Here is a 20,595-nt window from a genome sequence, read left to right as displayed (position 1 = left end):
CAGTGCTTAAGAGACAGAGTCTTCATTAATACACACAGGACTGGCCTGTGACTAGAGAATGGTATTCCTATCGTCTTACTGCAGTGTAGGATGTAAAGACACAAACAGACCCACTGAACATGTCTTTCTGTGTTTCACTGTGCAGTGATTCAGGGTCTGTCAGTCTCCGCTTAGAGAGTACTACTCACTGGCATCACGACAGCAAGAGACATGGTTCTGTCCACCCGGTGCACATAGATAGTGACCTAGAAGGGCCATGTGTGGCACCATACAGGTCGTTGATAAAATAGTTTCCTACATATGTCAGGATATGAAGCAATGTTATTGGCTTTATATTTACCAAGTAGCAAAATAACTAGGAGGTCCATTTTTAAGTAATAAATTGTATGTACAGTATACGCACACACACACTAGTAGCAATATCTATCTATTCTTTATTTCTTTCCTGAAGTAAAATACACATTTTTTTAAAAGGGTGAACAGTTTGCACTGAAGCAAGAGATAGACTTAGGACAGAGGGAGAGACTTTGCACTGAAGCAAGAGATAGACTTAGGACAGAGGGACGAGACTCTTCTACACACACAGAGAGTGGGGAGGGGATGGAATGGATTACCTAGTCATGTTGTTGAAGGAAATTCTTCACACAGAGAGTGGTGAGGGGATGGAATGGGTTGCCTAGTCATGTTGTTGAAGGAGACACTTCTTCACACAGTGGTGAGGGGATGGAATGGGCTGCCTAGTCATGTTGTTGAAGGAGACACTTCTTCACACAGTGGTGAGGGGATGGAATGGGCTGCCTAGTCATGTTGTTGAGGCAAAATCACTGGGATCCTTTAAGACCAGTCTTGATAAAGGTCAGTCAGCTCCTAGAAGTGGACGAATGCCTTGTCTCGTTGGCAATGTTCTGCACACTGCTCTGTTTTTTGTTTATGAACAGCCCATTTTTTATTCAGAATACAGACTTACCTTTCATATTAGTGGTTTGTTGAAATGTGAGATTTATTATCTTGTGCCATAGGGTTTTCAGACCTGCTGTCTGGCTGAAAGGGTAAGGTTTCAGGTTAGGACGCAAGGGGCTTGGTTATGTATAAGATTAAGTGCAGTTTGGGGTGCAATTCTGAAAATTGCCACTAGGTGGCAATGGTCTTGTATTGCAAGGTCTATTTGGTAATACAGTAATAATTAAGCCAGACAGGCTGTTGACAGTGGCGTTCTCTTGTCATAGCCCCTTTCTCACCATTAACTCTCCAGTTAGGTAGATTCGGTTTTAAGGATATTATAAATATCATACATACAGTAAACAGGACAACATGATGTGCATTATATTCTGTATGTTTCTTTTTAATAATGTAACTCTCGTCTGATAAAATCAATTGCAGTTTTAGAAGCTTTTTAACTCTGTAGAGACAATACACACACACACGTGCGCGCACACACAAACGCGCACAGAACATAGAATTCCAAAACGTTTAACAAAGTTTCTAACAAATTAAACTAATAAACTAAAATCTGTTTAAATTTATCATGCTTCAGCTTCCCTTGTTAAGCCTGTTTTTAGTACACTGTTTAGTTATCAATTAACAGCTTGTCTGCAAAGCTGCTGTCCGCTCCCTGCCAAATTAAACACTGTGTCTATAGAATGGAAAGGAGGGTAAAGTTCTTTGTACAGCACCTTGTCCTCCCTCAGAGGTGTTGACTGATACCAGCACAGAGAAACGCTTCAGTACCTCAAACTGGTCGCCCTCGCGTACGGAGGAGGCAGGCAGTGCTCAGGTATGTCGATTCCACACCTGTAACCACACCGAGGGGCTAATCAAGCATGTAATAAAATATACAATGGGTGTAACTGCCATGCAATAGGAGTCTTATTAACACCCCTGAGTTTATATTTAGTACTGTCATGAGCGAATTAAAATTCTTGAAATGAATATGAATGTCATGTTTTTAAGATAACATTGCTGTATATTTGGTCTGAACTACCATGAAGTGTTGTTTTGTGTTGGGCTGCTATGTGAAACGTGTATTGCAATGCACACGACCATGTTATCATACTGCCATGCATACTGTATGTCTGTTCCACTTTGATCACTCCTTGCATGTGTATATGTGTCTGTGTGCTTCTACTGTAAGTATGCATACAGGCAGTTTACTTATTTTATATTTCCAATGCCACCCACGGGCACATGAGTGGTGGGCAGTCAAATCTGACCCCATGTCCACTTCCCTCGCTGAGGGCAGTCTGGAAAGGTAAGATAACAAAGCTGAGTGGATGAGGTCTAAATGTTTTTTTTTTTACAAGGCTTTTTACTCGCTGTGTTTTCTACATGTGTGGTGCTGTTTTCTTTTCTCATCGTGAAATCAAGGATCTGGTTTCTGGCTTCCTTTTTGGATAATAGTCTTTATGGATCACAGCCGCCATTGCTTTAAAGTGATCTCTGCTACAGGTTCAGTTGTGAACTATTGGCACTAAAGCAGACCCATGAATAAGCTAAAACCCACCAGCAGGCAATGTGGTAAATACTGCTGGTGGTTATTTTTGAAGGTATTTCAGTAAACAGTCCTGTGCTCTTGCTGGGGTGTGGTACGCTGCAGTGAATGGACTGCCTGTTCTCTCGTGCTAGTTAAAGGGCGTGTCTTGGTGCACAGCGGGTCCTCAGGATTCAGTTTCAGGCCCCCTGCTGTTTTTGTTGTTTATTTATGGAGTACATGTGATGATGAGGCGGGTGTAAGTCATGCTGCTGGAATACAATCACGCACACTACTATACAAACACACTTCAAAATACAGAACGGCTTCTCTTTCATTCGCTCATTCCTTTTTTTAATATTCGCGAACAATGAGAAAATGTTTCAAATCCATGAATTTAAAAAATACAGTAAATACTTTTAGTACAAATCCCCTGGGCCGGATGAGATCCTCCCAGTAGTACTCAAAGAAATGAAAGAAGTAATTTACAAACCGCTAACCAAGATCATGCAGCAGTCTCTTGACACAGGGGTGGTACCGACAGACTGGAAAATTGCAAACGTAATACCGATCCACAAAAAGGGAAACAAAACTGAACCAGGTAACTACAGACCAGTAAGCCTGACTTCTATTATATGCAAACTTATGGAAACTATAATAAGATCCAAAATGGAAAATTACCTATATGGTAACAGGGTACTGGGAGACAGTCAACATGGTTTTAGGAAAGGGAGATCGTGCCTAACTAACTTGCTTGATTTTTTTGAGGATGCAACATCGATAATGGATAATTGCAAAGCATATGACATGGTTTATTTAGATTTCCAGAAAGCTTTTGACAAAGTCCCGCACAAAAGATTAATTCTCAAACTGAACGCAGTTGGGATTCAAGGAAACACATGTACATGGATTAGGGAGTGGTTAACATGTAGAAAACAGAAAGTACTGATTAGAGGAAAAACCTCAGAATGGAGTGTGGTAACCAGCGGTGTACCACAGGGATCAGTATTAGGTCCTCTGCTATTCCTAATCTACATTAATGATTTAGATTCTGGTATAGTAAGCAAACTTGTTAAATTTGCAGACGACACAAAAGTAGGAGGAGTGGCAAACACTGTTGCAGCAGCAAAGGTCATTCAAAATGATCTAGACAAGATTCAGAACTGGGCAGACACATGGCAAATGACATTTAATAGAGAAAAGTGTAAGGTATTGCACGCAGGAAATAAAAATGTACATTATAAATATCATATGGGAGATATTGAAATTGGAGAAGGAATCTATGAAAAAGACCTAGGAGTTTTTGTTGACTCAGAAATGTCTTCATCTAGGCAATGTGGGGAAGCTATAAAAAAGGCTAACAAGATTCTCGGATACATTGTGAAAAGTGTTGAATTTAAATCAAGGGAAGTAATGTTAAAACTGTACAATGCACTTGTAAGACCTCATCTTGAATATTGTGTGCAGTTCTGGTCACCTCGCTATAAAAAAGATATTGCTGCTCTAGAAAGAGTGCAAAGAAGAGCGACCAGAATTATTCCGGGCTTAAAAGGCATGTCATATGCAGACAGGCTAAAAGAATTGAATCTGTTCAGTCTTGAACAAAGAAGACTACGTGGCGACCTAATTCAAGCATTCAAAATTCTAAAAGGTATTGACAGTGTCGACCCAAGGGACTTTTTCAGCCTGAAAAAAGAAACAAGGACCAGGGGTCACAAATGGAGTTTAGAAAAAGGGGCATTCAGAACAGAAAATAGGAGACACTTTTTTACACAGAGAATTGTGAGGGTCTGGAATCAACTCCCCAGTAATGTTGTTGAAGCTGACTCCCTGGGATCCTTCAAGAAGCTGCTTGATGAGATTTTGGGATCAATAAGCTACTAACAACCAAACGAGCAAGATGGGCCGAATGGCCTCCTCTCGTTTGTAAACTTTCTTATGTTCTTATGTTCTTATGTAATAATTCATTTTGTGCCGGCCAGGCTCGAACAGGTTTTCTCTCTTCACCACTATTGAGGAATATTTTCTTTGCTTTATTGCTGTAATCCATGCCATCTAGTTGAGGTTGTTTTTAATATAGAATGCTGTTGATGTAAAGGGCTTCATAGTGCTGTGTGTGGTTCAGTCACCCTATGGGGAGCACATTGATTATCAGAAAGGGTTTGAGAATTTCATAAGAAATACAGACCCTGGTACAAGTGGTTGGCACTGAGTGCAAGTCAGCTACTCTAGCATTTCTTGCCTTTTTTTTCTTTTAAATCAGACCTTCTCATCACTGAAACAGCCTCAGGCATCTCTGAACACAGCTGAGATTGGTGCTTTAGACATATAAGACGCAAAACCAACTGCAGCTGAAGCAGCCACTCAGGATAGAGAGCTGATCTGGATCAATTAGTTGTGCACTCTTTGGTTTAGTTATCCTTTGCTGGTTCCAGCTGGTGCCGGAGCCCCGATCGGCTGTCTCCTCCCCTACCAGACTGAAGAGCTCCAGGCATCCCTATACAAGAATGGTCTCAAACTGAGACCACCACTTGAGACCCTAACCCCTGAGGTTACAGCCCGGGGTTACATCCCTAAACCGCATCCGAGGGCTTTGAGATCCCTAAACCACATCCGACCCCCACCGCCATGGTCTGTTTCATATGAGATTATACACACACACACACACACACACACACAAACACACACATATATAACAATAACAATCTTGTATACAAATCTTTGGGAATCTGGTCTGTAGTGACAGTTTTAGAAATGGATTTCTTTCTTTCTTTATTATGTATGTATTTATTTCTTTATTTTTTTTAACATGTTAAGAAGGTTTTTATCTTTATAAGCAAGTGCTGAAAATGCCGTAGAAACGTGATGTTTCACCCGTGATGTTTGCTCACAGCTAAGCTCTTTGTTGTAGCAGCGCAGGCGGGACCCCGGTTTCTCATGGCTCCCCTGGATGCACAGCATGTTCGCTCGGCCCTGCTGGGGGGTCTATGAAGGAGCATGCCCAGGGCATCCCCAAGCAGGATTCAGATGAGCCACTCCTTGCCCCGGGGCGTGCTTCCTGACACCTGAAGCACAGATTGCCTCAGACGCCTCCACTAACATTATTACAGTACATTGTTAGTGACTTGACTGTCGCAGTGCTTAAAATCAGAGCCCAGTCCTGTGGTTTTACAGCAGTCCTTACTGAAGTTAGGGAACTCTGGAATGTGCTTCAAATACATTCCCTGCTACTAAATGAGTTCTTTCTTTAAATGATTCATTGCAGAAGGAGCCATGCAGTATGCTTGTTTCTATTGCTATTAGTTGCACGGAATGACTCGGAATCATCGGGGGTGTGGTCAGAGGTTAAAGGGCCATGAGAATGACAGATTGACCGTCCGCTGGCCTTGCTGTATTAACTGCTGGTGTTTCCTATTGGCTGTTCTTTTGCTATGAGCTTCCATCAAGATGCTGGCTAGAATGTGGCACAGTGATTCTGTTCTTTCATTGGGACAGAGCCTTCTGTTAGTTATGCACTGTCCCATGAATTAGTGAGCAATTAGATTGAAGACATAATTTGCCAATATTTAACATGTATGTATGTATCTATGTATGCATCCATGCATGTATGCAGATTTCAAAAACATTATGAAAACTAGCCTAGTCAATGACATGCTTTAACATTGCCAAAATTACCTTAGTTGAAATAAAAACACTAACCGGGTATTCTCCACGCTATTTCTGTATGGGGGGTTATGTAAAAAAAAAAATATATATATATATATATATATATATATATTAGTGGTATTATTGTTTACTTTTCCCAGTGTTCTGCAGCTATGGGGCCACGAATTGCAAAGACCAATTTACTGAATAATCTTTTCATTGTAATCTGGGAAACGGCAAGTATTCTGTTCAGTACAAATAAGTCATGCGAGAAACGTTTCCTTGTGGTCAAAATCAGACAACAGTCCTTACTGTGCCATTCTGCAAAAATAAAGGATTTCTTAAAAACTTCAGGGAGGCAGGTCAGCAGTTCCATTTGAAGAGCCCTGAAAATACATCTCGAGTTTTAAAAGAGTTTCCAATAGAGCCCCTAAAAGAAGCAGCAGTCAGTACCACTGTGTCAGAGCCAGAGCCAGAGCCGGGCCACAGGCAAGGGCAAGCACTAAGAAACTTGAGACACTTGTTTCAATGAAAAAGGAGCTTGCAGAAAGCATCCTGTTCAACTTGACTCAAACAGATCCTCTTTCTTTCTTTCTTTCTTTTTTTCCCTGCAGTCTGGTTCCATAACGGAAGAACCGTACCAGATTTCAAGATGTGGTTACCAGACCCCAATAAAAAACATAACCCTGCTCTGCCTTTGATGTTTGTGTAGCTCCAGAGCACCTGCTTTTGGAACTACTGTAGGACAGTTATCAGGACACAGTTCTCTTCTTTTCATTGCGTTTTTCACTTTTGTCCTCTTAAATAAAGCCTGTACGTTAAGAATGAACGAAGTCGTTCGAATGACACTATAGTCTATCTTACTGGAACAGATCTAAAATAAAATATGAGTTCAAAATACCAAAGTTCCTTATTAACAGTAAATATCAGGCTGTTCCCAACAGTCATTCTGTAATAATTGTAATGGAATGCTGTAGACAAATGTCAGTGATGTCATCAAAGCATTTGGAATAGGAAAGTGGAACGATACGCCCTTGTAGAAACACAGGCTTCACTATCACTCTTTTGACAGAGGAAGCAGAGACAGCGAAGGGAGAAGGAAGTGGAATTGTAGCTGCCTGCCACCCACAGACTGCATCAAATTCCCCCGAACTCCCTTTTCTCAGCAGTTACAGCTACTGTAGCAACCCAGAATGCAATGACCTTCTAGCAATCGAGCGCGACTGGCGTCTTCTCTAACAAGCTGCCCACCTGCCAGGGCTGTTTTTTTGTCATTTTAGTCGTTAATGTCGTTTACCTCTGTCAGCAGCAACAGCTTCAAAGGGGGCAAACGGATGTGTTATTTGGTTTGGCAAAATCCTCCAAATATCAGATGTGCAAAGTGAGACTTCACTCGTTGTGACGACACTGGTCTTCGGGGTCACTGGGTTATAAGACATAAGGAATGGGGGTGGGGTGTTACAATACTGTAAAACCAAGATCTGACGGAAGGTGGTGCTTGTCTAGTTGTGCTTTGTGGTGGTCTAGTCTGACTTTTCTATTCTACACTGAGCCTTTAATGCACTGTATTTCTGCACTGTGTACTCTCCACTCACACCCTTATCCTTCAGCAAAAAAGGGGCTTGTTGACATCACTCTGTAGTCTTGCAGTTGTCAGGGGTGGTAACCTCTAACTGCTATTGACAGACGCCGAAGTCCTTAACGAACAAATCATGCAGCAAAACCCTATCACTCTTCAGCGTACCAAAGCAAGGTATTGTCCCTGGAATCTGACTGCAAGGTTAGGACGTTGAAAGGAGTGACAGGGGGTGGGGAAGCTGGTGCTTCTCTCCCTTGATCTGGAGAATGAGTGGGATTCTAATGACACTGGGTGGGAAGCCATTGTCTGTGACGCAGTCCTCAGCACAGTGATTAAGCCTGCCGTGTTAAAGGGCCAGCTTGTTGTACAGTAGTATCTACCTGGTTTTACTTTATTAACAAGCATCAGAGCTGGCTGTGCAGATTTGAGGAAGGGACCAGACAAGACCACTGGAGTCCTCCATTGAGTCATGAAGAATGTGAGGAATAGCATGTTCTCTGATCAGGTGTAATGCATCTAAAATCATTGGATCCCCTCATAGTCGCAGTGAGAACATTTCATTCAGGGATTCATACAGTTCCCTTTGTTGAACAAAAGAGACATCTCTTCCCTGGCTTTGCTGTGGACCCTTCCTGTGTTCTGGCGCACTGCAGCAACGTTTTGTGTCAGCCAACATCGCAAGAGCTGGGAACAGCTGTAGATACCAGCAGTCGGAGCATGGCACATAGCTACAACATCTACAGACAAGCAGAGTTAGAGGTAGACATGGCTGAAAAAGGTTCTTGATGTTTTATTCAGTGTTCTGAAAGCTGCCTGACCCTTTAAAGGAGGTTATGTGCTGCCAGTTATATATATTTGGTGCCAAATATTTGGTCGGGAAAAAACCAGTTGTACCAGTTGTTAGTAAGCTTTGAAGACAATGCAGATGAATTACAGATGCATAAATAAACAAACTGATTAGATCTCAGGGAAGTGTCACTCTAATAAAAAGGTCATTTAACTGTCTTTGAAAAAAACATCTAAACAATAGAAATGAGATTAGCATGCAATGAACACACCAGCCAGGTTATCAAGTGTCCAGCTTGCTAGATGAAAGGCTATCGTCTAGTACAGTGAGAAATGAATAGTTTCTTTTGATGGCCCTTGAGTATGTATTGTTTGAGGAGAGCTGTTTTTATTCCAGCAGGTCTACAGTAGCTTTAGTCAGACAGGGTCACTGTGAATGCTGCTGCTGCAGTCTTTATTGATTATTGATTCAGGAGAGTATTACAGGAATGATTTCAGGAGGCGCTTTGCTGTTCTAATGAAGATTGGATCAGTGTGGTAAGATCTTGCTTGTAAGGGCTCTCTTGTAAGTGAAGGATAAAGCATTCCTTTCTAGCCAGACACTGTGAAAAAGGTTTTAGAAATCCTGTCGAGTGATAGTATACAGTGATTGATTTTTTTATTTTTTATTGTCGTTTCTCTTGTTTTGCCACCATCATTGACAACCTAATTGTGTCAGAGAAAGGCTGTTTGTCTTGTTTTTATTGTGTTAGATTTTTAAACGTATGCTCATTAGGAACTGAAAGAAGGGAATTGGGAGGAGAGGCTTGGATTTAAGAAGCTGGTTCTCCTGCTCAGGACTGGATGGGCTGCATTCTCAAAACTCGCAATCCAAATCGTCATTAGGGTTACTTGTGCTTGATGGGGGGGAGGGACACCATTTACAATTCTGAGAGTAACAAGAAGCAACTCGGGACGACTCGCAAGCCCCGGCACCGAATGTCTGGGTGTTTGTTTCTGCTTTGGTAACTTTATTGAGTGTGTTATTACTCTGTGAAAGCAGCATGCTGACAACGTTTTGGAGTAAAGAGCTTTCAGAATGTAGCATTATGTTGCTTGTGTTTCGCTTGGTGCGTTTAACATGTGAAAAGGTAACGGTAAAGACTTCGGTCTCTGCAATTGAAACACAAACGCGGCTCTCTAAGAGGGCCCATTGTTCACCTAGTGTGGTGATTTGCATTTAAATGAAGACTAAGCTTGAATTTGTGAAAGTTAACGTACCACTTGACGCTTCCTGGCCAATGTCTCAAGGCAAGCAGCCAGGGTGTGAGCTGTATCTGTGCTCAGTGCCTTGTACTGTGTGCAGTTTGCAGAGTCAGAGTGTGGGTTTGCACTCCGTGTTTCGCTTGGCTTCACCTCAGGAATGGATGTACTGTACAGTAATATCCAGGTTCAGTGAAGTAGGAGGATTCCTAGAAGATTGCAAAGGGTTTTGTAAAATAATCATCTGGTATTTCTCAATTTATTTGTGTTTGTTGCTTTTACACATTCATTTTCCAGTCAGTTTGGCTTTCACCCTTTCTAAGCCGTTGCTTTATGTGAAGCACAGTACATGTTCATTTGCAGACAGTAAGCATTGCCCCAGTGGTACACACACCCTTTGAAGTATTCAAATAGCATGTGTGGCATTTGTAAATGTAATATCATGCAGTCTCGCTGCAGTTCAATGAACAGTGTAACCCCATGAAAGGGACGCACACGTCCTTATTAACACCTTGCTGAAGCTGGTCTTCCTGTCATCAGACTGGGCCTCTAATATAATTAAAATAACGAGCTGTATATAAAACCCCTATAATGCATCTGTTCCTTTTAACACTTTGTATTCTGTGTGATCTGGGAGTGTGGTAATCCACACCAGTGTGATTAGCATTGAATCCTTCAGTCACATGCAGACTGTTAAAGTGAGTTCCTCAGCGTGTGATTATTCAGTGCGCTCGTGTTCTCCAGTTGAATCAGACTCTCCTGTGATGATTGTGATTGTTCAGTGCGCTCGTGTTCTCCAGCTGAATCAGAGAAGCACAGTGACAGAGCTGGCTGTGTATCATCACACTGCAGCTTGTAGAGCAGGCACTGTGCGCTGAGAAGCACAGTGACAGAGCTGGCTGTGTATCATCACACTGCAGCTTGTAGAGCAGGCACTGTGCGCTGAGAAGCACAGTGACAGAGCTGGCTGTGTATCATCACACTGCAGCTTGTAGAGCAGGCACTGTGCGCTGAGAAGCACAGTGACAGAGCTGGCTGTGTATCAGCAGCTTGTAGAGCAGACTGTGCGCTGAGAAGCACAGTGACAGAGCTGGCTGTGTATCACCACACTGCAGCTTGTAGAGCAGGCACTGTGCGCTGAGAAGCACAGTGACAGAGCTGGCTGTGTATCATCACACTGCAGCTTGTAGAGCAGGCACTGTGCGCTGAGAAGCACAGTGACAGAGCTGGCTGTGTATCATCACACACTGCAGCTTGTAGAGCGCAGGCAGGCACTGTGCGCTGAGAAGCACAGTGACAGAGCTGGCTGTGTATCATCACACTGCAGCTTGTAGAGCAAGCACTGTGCGCTGAGAAGCACAGTAACAGAGCTGGCTGTGTATCATCACACTGCAGCTTGTAGAGCAGGCACTGTGCGCTGAGAAGCACAGTGACAGAGCTGGCTGTGTATCATCACACTGCAGCTTGTAGAGCAGGCACTGTGCACTGAGAAGCACAGTGACAGAGCTGGCTGTGTATCATTACACTGCAGCTTGTAGAGCAGGCACTGTGCGCTGAGAAGCACAGTGACAGAGCTGGCTGTGTATCACCACACTGCAGCTTGTAGAGCAGGCACTGTGCGCTGAGAAGCACAGTGACAGAGCTGGCTGTGTATCAGAGCTGGCTGTGTATCACACATTGCAGCTTGTAGAGCAGGCACTGTGCGCTGAGAAGCACAGTGACAGAGCTGGCTGTGTATCATCACACTGCAGCTTGTAGAGCAGGCACTGTGCGCTGAGAAGCACAGTGACAGAGCTGGCTGTGTATCACCACACTGCAGCTTGTAGAGCAGGCACTGTGCGCTGAGAAGCACAGTGACAGAGCTGGCTGTGTATCACCACACTGCAGCTTGTAGAGCAGGCACTGTGCGCTGAGAAGCACAGTGACAGAGCTGGCTGTGTATCACCACACTGCAGCTTGTAGAGCAGGCACTGTGCGCTGAGAAGCACAGTGCCTGCTCTGCAGCTTGTAGAGCAGGCACTGTGCGCTGAGAAGCACAGTGACAGAGCTGGCTGTGTATCATCACACTGCAGCTTGTAGAGCAGGCACTGTGCGCTGAGAAGCACAGTAACAGAGCTGGCTGTGTATCACCACACTGCAGCTTGTAGAGCAGGCACTGTGCACTGAGAAGCACAGTGACAGAGCTGGCTGTGTATCATCACACTGCAGCTTGTAGAGCAGGCACTGTGCACTGAGAAGCACAGTGACAGAGCTGGCTGTGTATCATCACACTGCAGCTTGTAGAGCAGGCACTGTGCGCTGAGAAGCACAGTGACAGAGCTGGCTGTGTATCACCACACTGCAGCTTGTATTTACCTGACTGGAAGAGGCTTCATGCCCTTCATGTGCAGTGCTGGGGACGCAGAGAAGACAAACCGGTGGTGACGTCAGAGAAACAATAGCATGCTCCTGTCGGGGTCTTCAGTTAGGGTCTTTCATTTAAATTAGGGCTCAGGAGGATAACCAGGAACTCTCGATTAGAACAGCAGTGTTCTCTGAAAGCAGCACTTCTTTATTTCAAGGCTCCTGCAGAGTGCAGTCTTCTGTCTTTCTGCCTGGCCGACTGCTAACTGCCTAGTAGCATCATGGTTTCCATGGACACAAACTTTTGTTCTGTTAGCTGGAACTCTGGGACTAAGCAGCAAGTCCAGTCTCCATGACGATGGCCAATTAGAACTCCCCTCCAGTGAGTCTGCCACGTGTACATCCAGAGTTAATTTTTTACCTGTGATTGGATAAATCATGTCTTAACTGAGGCATGAAGGCGGTTTTATTTTGCGTATGATTTATTAACACAAGTTTGAGCTGTGAAGCGATTACTCATACCATTTTAAAATCAAAAACTGTAAACCGTAAAAGGTACTGAAAGAAACCCTACTTCTATTGCACTGTTTGAATGTGTTTTTCTAAGAGTAGTACACCCCCATTGCCAGCACCAGCGCCTATTAAACTGCACCAGCGCCTGCAAGCTCCAGGGGATTATTTGTTTTTTTTGCTGTCAGGCTCCATGTGGATTTGTCCTCCAAATGTGCCAAGTCAGGTTCCTGCTGTAGTTTCTTTCTTTCAAGGTTCAGAAGTATTGCTGTACACATCTTGTATTACAGCAGTGCTATTCAGAACAGCTACACTAGATAGTATTTGTGATCTGTGCAATCTTTTGAAAAGCAGTTCTGCTCATTTTATTTTATTTTGTGTAACTGTGGCACTCAATCATTAATTCATAACTTATTTTTGTAAATTACAGCTTTCAGCTGGATTCAGTGCATTTTAGAGTGAAACAGTGCAGGAGTACTCTGCTGGTTTGTTTTTGTGAAGGTAGGTGTTAGTGTTAATGGCAGTGATAATTAATTGCATGACTTTAAGTGAGGAGTCTGGATCTGTTAGATGTGTTTTGGTATGCAATGTCAGTCACACCAGTGCTTCGAACTGGGGATGATGGGATTATATTCTTAAAGAAAGGCTTCTGCAGAGAAGTAGAAGTGTCGAAAGCGGGGCTCTGAGGAGCTGAGGGGTCCCTGGGCAGGGTCTGAAGTCTTCAGACTCCCCAAACTCCACTCCCCCACTCACATTAATTGGTGACACTCTTCACCCCCTTCTCTGCCATTGTCCTTCTGAGATGTGATAGCTCCAAAACAAACAAGCAGACAGGCAGGTTCTCACACTAGTACCTGCCCCCTCCCGCTCCTCCTCCCTCTCCCTCTCTCTCTCCACGTTGTTCAAAGTCCCTGCTGCTCACAGTCCACTTGTTACTTGGAGTTAGAACATCTGCTGTCCCTCTCTCTTCTCGTGGATTCTAGAACTGCTCTCACTGTCCCTCTCTCTCCTCGTGGATTCTAGAGCTGCTCTCACTGTCTCTCTCTCCTCGTGGATTCTAGAACTGCTCTCACTGTCCCTCTCTCTCCTCGTGGATTCTAGAACTGCTCTCACTGTCCCTCTCTCTCCTCGTGGATTCTAGAGCTGCTCTCACAGTCCCTCTCTCTCCTCGTGGATTCCAGAACCTTTCTTTTTTTTTTTGTTAGTAATGGGATCTTCTTGGTTGCCCTAGTGATGTGTAACAAGGTTAGTATGGCTGCTTTGTGCTGGGCCAGTCAGACTGGTCCTGAGAGTAAATCTGCCTGGCACTGAGGCTCTGTTTTCAGGGCTCTTGCAAAGCTCTGTGTGTCTGTAAGAAGCAATGTTTTTTTCTATTCTACTTTTTCCTTCTCCGCAGGTGTTTGTAAAGATTAGGTAGAGCTCTGTTGTTTTATTGTGTTGCATGCAGCTGTTGTCTTTAGATCTACAGAGCTGCAGTGTTTTCCTGGGAGGTCAGTTTATATAAAGAGAGTGGGGACCCTTCTTACTGTAGGAGCTGTGTTGAAGTGAAGGCTGTGTGGGACTGTCTACAGGAGTTGGCTGCTTGGTAGTTACTCTTGGAAAGTGGTCGTAGTTCTAATAAGCTGACTGCATGTCCACATGGCCCCTGCTTTTCATTTATTTCTTATAGTTATTATTTCGATGATGCTCGATAAGCTACTTTGCAGCACAGACGCATTATCTGTCATCTGTTTAATGCGTTTCTCTATAAATAGAAAAGCAGCTTGTCATTTCAAACCTGTTTTTATTTCACTTACCCGGGTGACAGACCGTTATACAATGACATGACATTCTTCCAAACCTGCAGTTTAGTTTATTACAAGGAACAAATTGCACTTTGAGTTAGCTTTTTTTTTTCAGAGAAATGTAATATCCTAACAATTTCTGTACAAAAACAAAACGCTTACTGTGTAGCCCTTCCTTGTAGGTAAAAAAAAAAACTCTTGATTTATAATTCTTCGATGCCTCTAATAATTATCTCTTAGAAATTATGACAATTATTTCTACCCTTTTTTTTTTTTAAAGCATGACATCATATTTCAAAAGTTAGTTTTGCTTCTAGTTTTTATTATTTATTGTATTCGTTTCTTGAATCTATTTATCTGCTGCTTTAGTTTTGCAGCATGCATTTTGATACATCCGTCTATATAAAGGTTCTTTGAAAAGTCATGCTAAAAACCCATCCCTTTGCACTATAGAGCACCATTGTCAACCTGTCTTTAGCCGTGTTCTGCCCCTTTCACTGGAGCTTCATTGCTTTTGGAGAGACTTGCTCATTGTAGCGTCTGTTTAATTTAAAGACCACCAGGGAATCCACAGGGCTTGCATAGCACACACACCGTGTCATTTGATTCCCCCAGGCTGGGCTGTGTGCTTCTCCCAGCTCCTCTGCCCTCTCTGGTTGCTAAGACACTTTACTTCCTGTTTCTCATCAGTCCTCGAGGTTCACATGACCACTGTGGATGCCACAATAAGGTGGTAACAATAGCCTGCTGACCCTTTCAGAGTTCGTGTCGCGGTGGGTAGCCTCTTTTGCAGTGTGCATAACATGGCTGTGTTACTGTTGACCCCGTGTTAATTCATTCCCTTTTCTTCCTTTCTTCATAAGAACAAGAGTTCTGTTTCCTGACAGAGGAAATCTGGAGGTTTAAGCAGTGATGTTAATTGATCTGATTCAAAATATGTCAAAATGAAATGTTTAAGATGCTTGTCTTGTCTTTAAAGCAAAAGCTTTATGCAAACTGTATCTCGGAGCTGGTGTCATTGTAAAGGCAGGTCTTGGGGAATATACTGCACATAGCCCCTTAGCTTGCTCCTGAATAGGGTACTGTATTTCACCTCCAGCAGGTAGGCGGTTGAAAGGTTAAACAGGCTGTGGGCATGGAAGGACTCTTAAACTTTTTCCAGCCATGTGAGTGCTTATTGTTGAGCTAATATTGTTCCTCGTGTTACTCGGTTTCCACAAAGGGACTGATTTGCCTTTGTAATGTGTGAAAAAGACTTGCTAAACCTGCCTTTGTATTCCTTTGTCCCAGGCAGTGCAATCCGCTGAAGACCTGACCCCGTACAGCACATGCGAGACAGAGAGGAGAGGAGGTGCCGTCGAGGAGGTGCTGGAGCCCGGCTCCACAGACGAGGACAGCAGCCCAGATCCATCCAAGAAAACAGTCTGCCTGCACTCCACTAGCAATGGGAGCAGCATGACATCCTTTCCGCGTGGCTGCTCCAACAGCAGCGCAGAGACTGCTTTGGCCACGGTGGATGTTAAACCGAGAACTCTGAATGAGCTGAACTCTCAGAACGGCATGGTGGACAGTGTCCACTGCAGCGAGATGGACGGACAGGAGGATAAGCTGAGCCCTTCCAAGATCATGCGCTTCTTCTCCACCCCTCGGAAAAGGAGCAGCTCCAGCGCTGAGCGGCCCCGCTCCGTGATCATGCCGGGCAGCTCTCCCACCTGGAACGCGCTGTCCTCCCTGAGGAAAATGGGCTCTTTCAAGAAGCTCAAATCTTCCGTCTTCCAAGGCATTCAAGCCCGGGAAAACCCCGAGCTGGTGAATGAGGAGGGCCTGGGAAACGGCCTCAGCAAGCGGGTGCCGAACGGGGTTTGCGTCCGGGGGCAGAACAACCGCTTATTGCACTCCAGTGCCCTGCAGGACTTCAAGGGCTCAGGGGACGGGCTGACGTCAGACGGGTCGGACGTGGAGGAGCGGGACGACTCGTTCCAGAGGACCACGCATCGCTCTCGCAGCATCCGCCGGGCTTATGGGGTGGGGCGCATCAACCTGCTGGAAAACTGCAAAGGGGAGTCCCACTCGAACTGCACCAGACCCCTCTCCCCGGTCATACAGGAGCCCCGGGGCTGCCCTCTCTCTGACATGGACAGCAGCAAGGTTGTGTACCGACGGAGCAAAAGCATCGACAATCTCAACTTCCTGAAGAAGAGCTCCTTCAAGAGGAAGTCCACCTCCAACCTGGCTGACCCCAAGCCGGCGAACGAGAGCCAGAGGATTGGGAGGGCTGCCAGCACGTCTTCCATGGACTCGGATAAGATCCTGGGCGTGGAGAGGAGGTCCAAGCGCTGGAAAAGCCCGATCAGAGCAAAAGATTTCGACCGTGTGCTCAGGCTGGTCAGCGGCGTGACGGACGCGGCCAGGAGGAAGGAAAGCCCCCCGCCTCCAAGTGAGCCGGCCAGCAGGACCAGGCCCAACAGCAGGCTGCACGACGACTATTCCAGGAGAGTCTCCAGCTCCTCTGAGAACGAACGACGGCGCGGCCTTTCCCCAGCCAAGACTCCGCTGAAGCCTCCTGCTCACGCAGAACCCTGCATACTCTCAGACACTGTCGACACACAGAGTCCTCCTCTGGTTCCTGATGCTAAAAGCAACAGGACTCCCTCCTGCCTGAGTCCAGACATCACCAGCCCACTCAGCCCTCTCAGCCCCTCCAGCTCAAATAACGAGGTCTTCTATTCAGAACCCCCTGTACTCTCAAACACTGTCGATGCACAGAGTCCTCCTCTGGTCCCTGATGCTAAAAGCAGCACGGCTCCCTCCTGCCTGAGTCCAGACATCACCAGTCCACTCAGCCCTCTCAGCCCCTCCAGCACTAACAACGAGGTCTTCTATTCAGACTGCGAACCAGAAAGTGCCTCTCAGTTCGCTTTCGATGCAGAGCTGCCCAGTACCCCAGTGAGGCCCACGGCTCCTAAACCTCAGAGCCCTAGCACTGAAAAGCTGAAGGGTAACACCCCCTTTCACTGTCCCAACCGGCACAGCACGCTGTCTCTGAACTCCATGGACAGCGAGGGCCAGGCTCCCAGAGCAGGGAAGAGCCCTGTGTGTTTCCAGGAATTAGTCGAGACGGTTTATTATGACGAGGCCAACGAGGACAGCGGGATCAGCAGCCACTCGCAGCAGAGCCTGAACACTGCCCCGGGGGTAGAGGAGAAGAGCGAGGAGGTGAGAGTGAAAGAGTTTCATTGAGGGGCTTTAATACAGTCCTGCTTGCAGTGCAGCGTGCAGAAAACTAAATGTGAGAACAGTGGGTTAGTGAAGGGCCCTTCTACAGTAAAACAAGGTGCTTGTACTGTCTGCTGTCAGTATGGCGCAACAGTGAATCGGCCAAATTAGTGAATATCGAGGGACCACAGCACATACTACATTTTTTGGCCATAACTGTGTATGTATATATATGTATATATATAAGTACATGCTTTTTGGCAAAGGCATCTTAATGGCTATCCCCTCTCCCAGCAACCAGCCAATCACAGAGCTGTGAACGTGCCATCAGATTTCAGATTGAATGACATTTAATGGCTGTCACACAATAGGCTGATTTTAAACTTTGCACCTCCCCCAGGATTATGTATTCAGTGCCTGGGGGCAATTTGGTGTGAAAATAAAGCTACACTTTAATTGCAGTCTGAAAACAGTTTCATTTAGGATCTGTCCAATATGAGTATGCTCTTTTCACACATCTAGATCAGCTGACAACAGCTAGCCCAGCTTCTTGGAACTTCTGTCTTTCTTTAAACAGCTTTAAAATGTACAAGCTCTGTGTGCTTCTACAATGAGCATTCCTCAGCACATCCTATTACTTGGATCTCAAAAGCATTCATTGTCAGTGTCTCAGAGTCAGCTCTATATTAACACAGCCGCTTGTTGTCTGTATCTTACACTGGTACTCATAATGTTCGTTGATGCAAGCCTCGGGAACATTTTCGTTCATTTTCGTTTGTTAAAGCATCCTGGCTGTGATTCTTGGCAGGGCTACAGGTACTGCAGAGTGCGATTCTGCTTCATCCGTCTGTTTCTGTGCTTTAATCAGACTGTTAAATTGAAACGGATTTCAAACATCATATCTAGTGTTTTGGCTTACATATTACAGTACAGGGTGATGTCAGATATTGTGAAGTGTTGTGGCAGGTTCTTAACTTGCATAGAAGCTTGATAGATGGGTTCAGTAATAACGGCTCTGTGCACGCGTTCAATGTGTTTTGCCATTTTAAGAACACAGGCTCCAATACCTTGTTATGTGTTGCCATCTTCTGGCTAGTTTGTGTACTTACACCTAAAGAAACGAGCAGCCCAATTTAGTTAACATTGTAGCCATGATGTAGTGGTGGAGGGCAGTTGTTAATGATGTGTAAAGTGAAAGCAGATAGATATTGATCCATTGCTCGTTGTTGCATGTACCCCCCCCCCCCCCCCCCCCCGCAAAGCATTTAACTCTAAAAGTTAATTAAAGTTGTCTATTGTTTTGAGGTTTAATACCATAGTGTGTCAGCTTGGAAAATATTGCAGTCCTACAAAGAGCCATTGTGTGCCGAGCTGGCAGAAAGCATTTCCTAACCCTTGCACAGTGTGCAGGCAGTGGAAGCTGAATCAGCTTTGGATCATGTTCAAGACCTCTGGGTGGCAGAGCAGAGGTTGGAACAGAAGTGACAGGCAGCCCAATTTCAAATAAACTGACTGCATGTTGGTTGCTATAAGTACACTTGTCACCTTCACATGCGCAGTACAGCTAGAGTGGCCTTGTTTACCAAAAACTTGGTGTTCTGTTGCAGTAAGTCGAGGCTCTGTGAGGTTGTCTCATTGTCACAAGCTCCACTGACGCCGAAGGAAGTAGTTGGCGCAGAAGTTTGAATACAAAGTGCGTAATAGGATATAAACAGAAGGGTGCATGCTGGCTTCAGTAAATCCACAATAAAAACCTTCAATCCATTGATACTCCAGACTGCATTAAAAATAACATTAGTTGAAACAGCTCTACAAGCAAACTTGTGTGATTGGGCAGGGGGGGGGGGGTTTGATCCCCACTGCTGGTTTGACGTGGCTGAATGTAATAAGATGAAAGTAGAGAAAGAAGGGTGTCACCAGCAGTATGCAGTGTGCACACTAGCCTTCCCATGCAAAGAGCTGAGCTGCTCCCGCAGCACACAGATTTATATCTCAAACTCAGTTGCTGGCTGATCCCTGCAAACAGGGCTGAGTGGGACTTTTTGACATGTTTGAGAGTTTTTTTGATAGCTACCAGAATATGCAGAAACGTACGCAGGGCTTCAATACATTACCACCACAGACTCGGTGTGTGCATCGAAATTAGCAAGCAGCATTTCCTGTGCAAACACAACTCGTGGCTCTGCTTGCAGTAATACTGGTTTCACTTTACCAACCAATCTAACTGAAAGTGCAGCGTCGCTTGCTGTGGCTACAGAAACATCTTGTACAATTCCCTGCAGTTGTGAGTCCTAGCAAGCCTGTGTGGGCTTACAGTGATAATATTTGATGAAATAGGTTTAGAGGATACATGCTGAAACCTCTGAGGCAGCCCGATTAGGAAGTGAACTGTGCATCAATCAAATGATTGTCATTCCTTGTGATGAAAGGGAGCACTCAATTTGAGAGGGGACTTTGGGTTGCGATTTATTTTAATCGGGAGCCTTAGTTTACCTTCCTAATGTGCTGTCTAACCTGTGCTGTCTTATCTTAAGATGAGGGAACATGAAGCCACTTTTTGAGGAACGGTGACTTGAAACCTGGTTCCGGGAGACCTAGTTTGAGGCAACGTTGCTCTATCAAACCACAAGTCTCCCTTGGTTTGCCATGCAGTGGCCTGAAAACTAGTCTCCTGAAACCAAGTTCCAAGCCGCAGTGGCTGTGTGTTCCCTCAGCTTAAGAAGTGACTGGCAGAACTAACTTGCACGTTGTTTTTGACAAGGGTTCCCGAGGCTGGTCCACATGATGTAATGCAACCAATCCTTCTAATATTGAGCTTCTTTTCCATCAACATCTCTGGGATCTGGTTTGTAGAAGGAACCAGGGGCCTGCCTTGGTTAAGGTTAATGATTAAAGCCGGCCTTTTCTGTGCTCTTTTTGTTCACCCTTACTTGTGATTTGACAATTCTGTTTGTCTTCCGAAAAAGGGACCTTGGTGTGCCCAAGTGGATACAGTGTAGGATCCACTAGCTGAGTCTTTTGTG

At 44.9% G+C, this 20,595-nt stretch overlaps 1 protein-coding gene across 1 annotated transcript in view; it reads left to right on the top strand.

Moving 5' to 3' along the window:
- Window positions 1–20,595, top strand: part of LOC121302575 — a 73,356-nt gene that overhangs the window by 33,876 nt on the left and 18,885 nt on the right. Inside the window, exon 3 of the mRNA XM_041232576.1 lies at window positions 15,647–17,572. Coding sequence (XP_041088510.1) covers window positions 15,647–17,572 — 1,926 coding nt within the window. The remainder of the gene's footprint in view (window positions 1–15,646; window positions 17,573–20,595) is intronic.

This window comes from Polyodon spathula, chromosome 30 (assembly GCF_017654505.1).
Source record: "Polyodon spathula isolate WHYD16114869_AA chromosome 30, ASM1765450v1, whole genome shotgun sequence".
Lineage (NCBI taxonomy): Eukaryota > Metazoa > Chordata > Actinopteri > Acipenseriformes > Polyodontidae > Polyodon > Polyodon spathula.
This window is presented reverse-complemented; position numbering and strand designations above follow the sequence as displayed.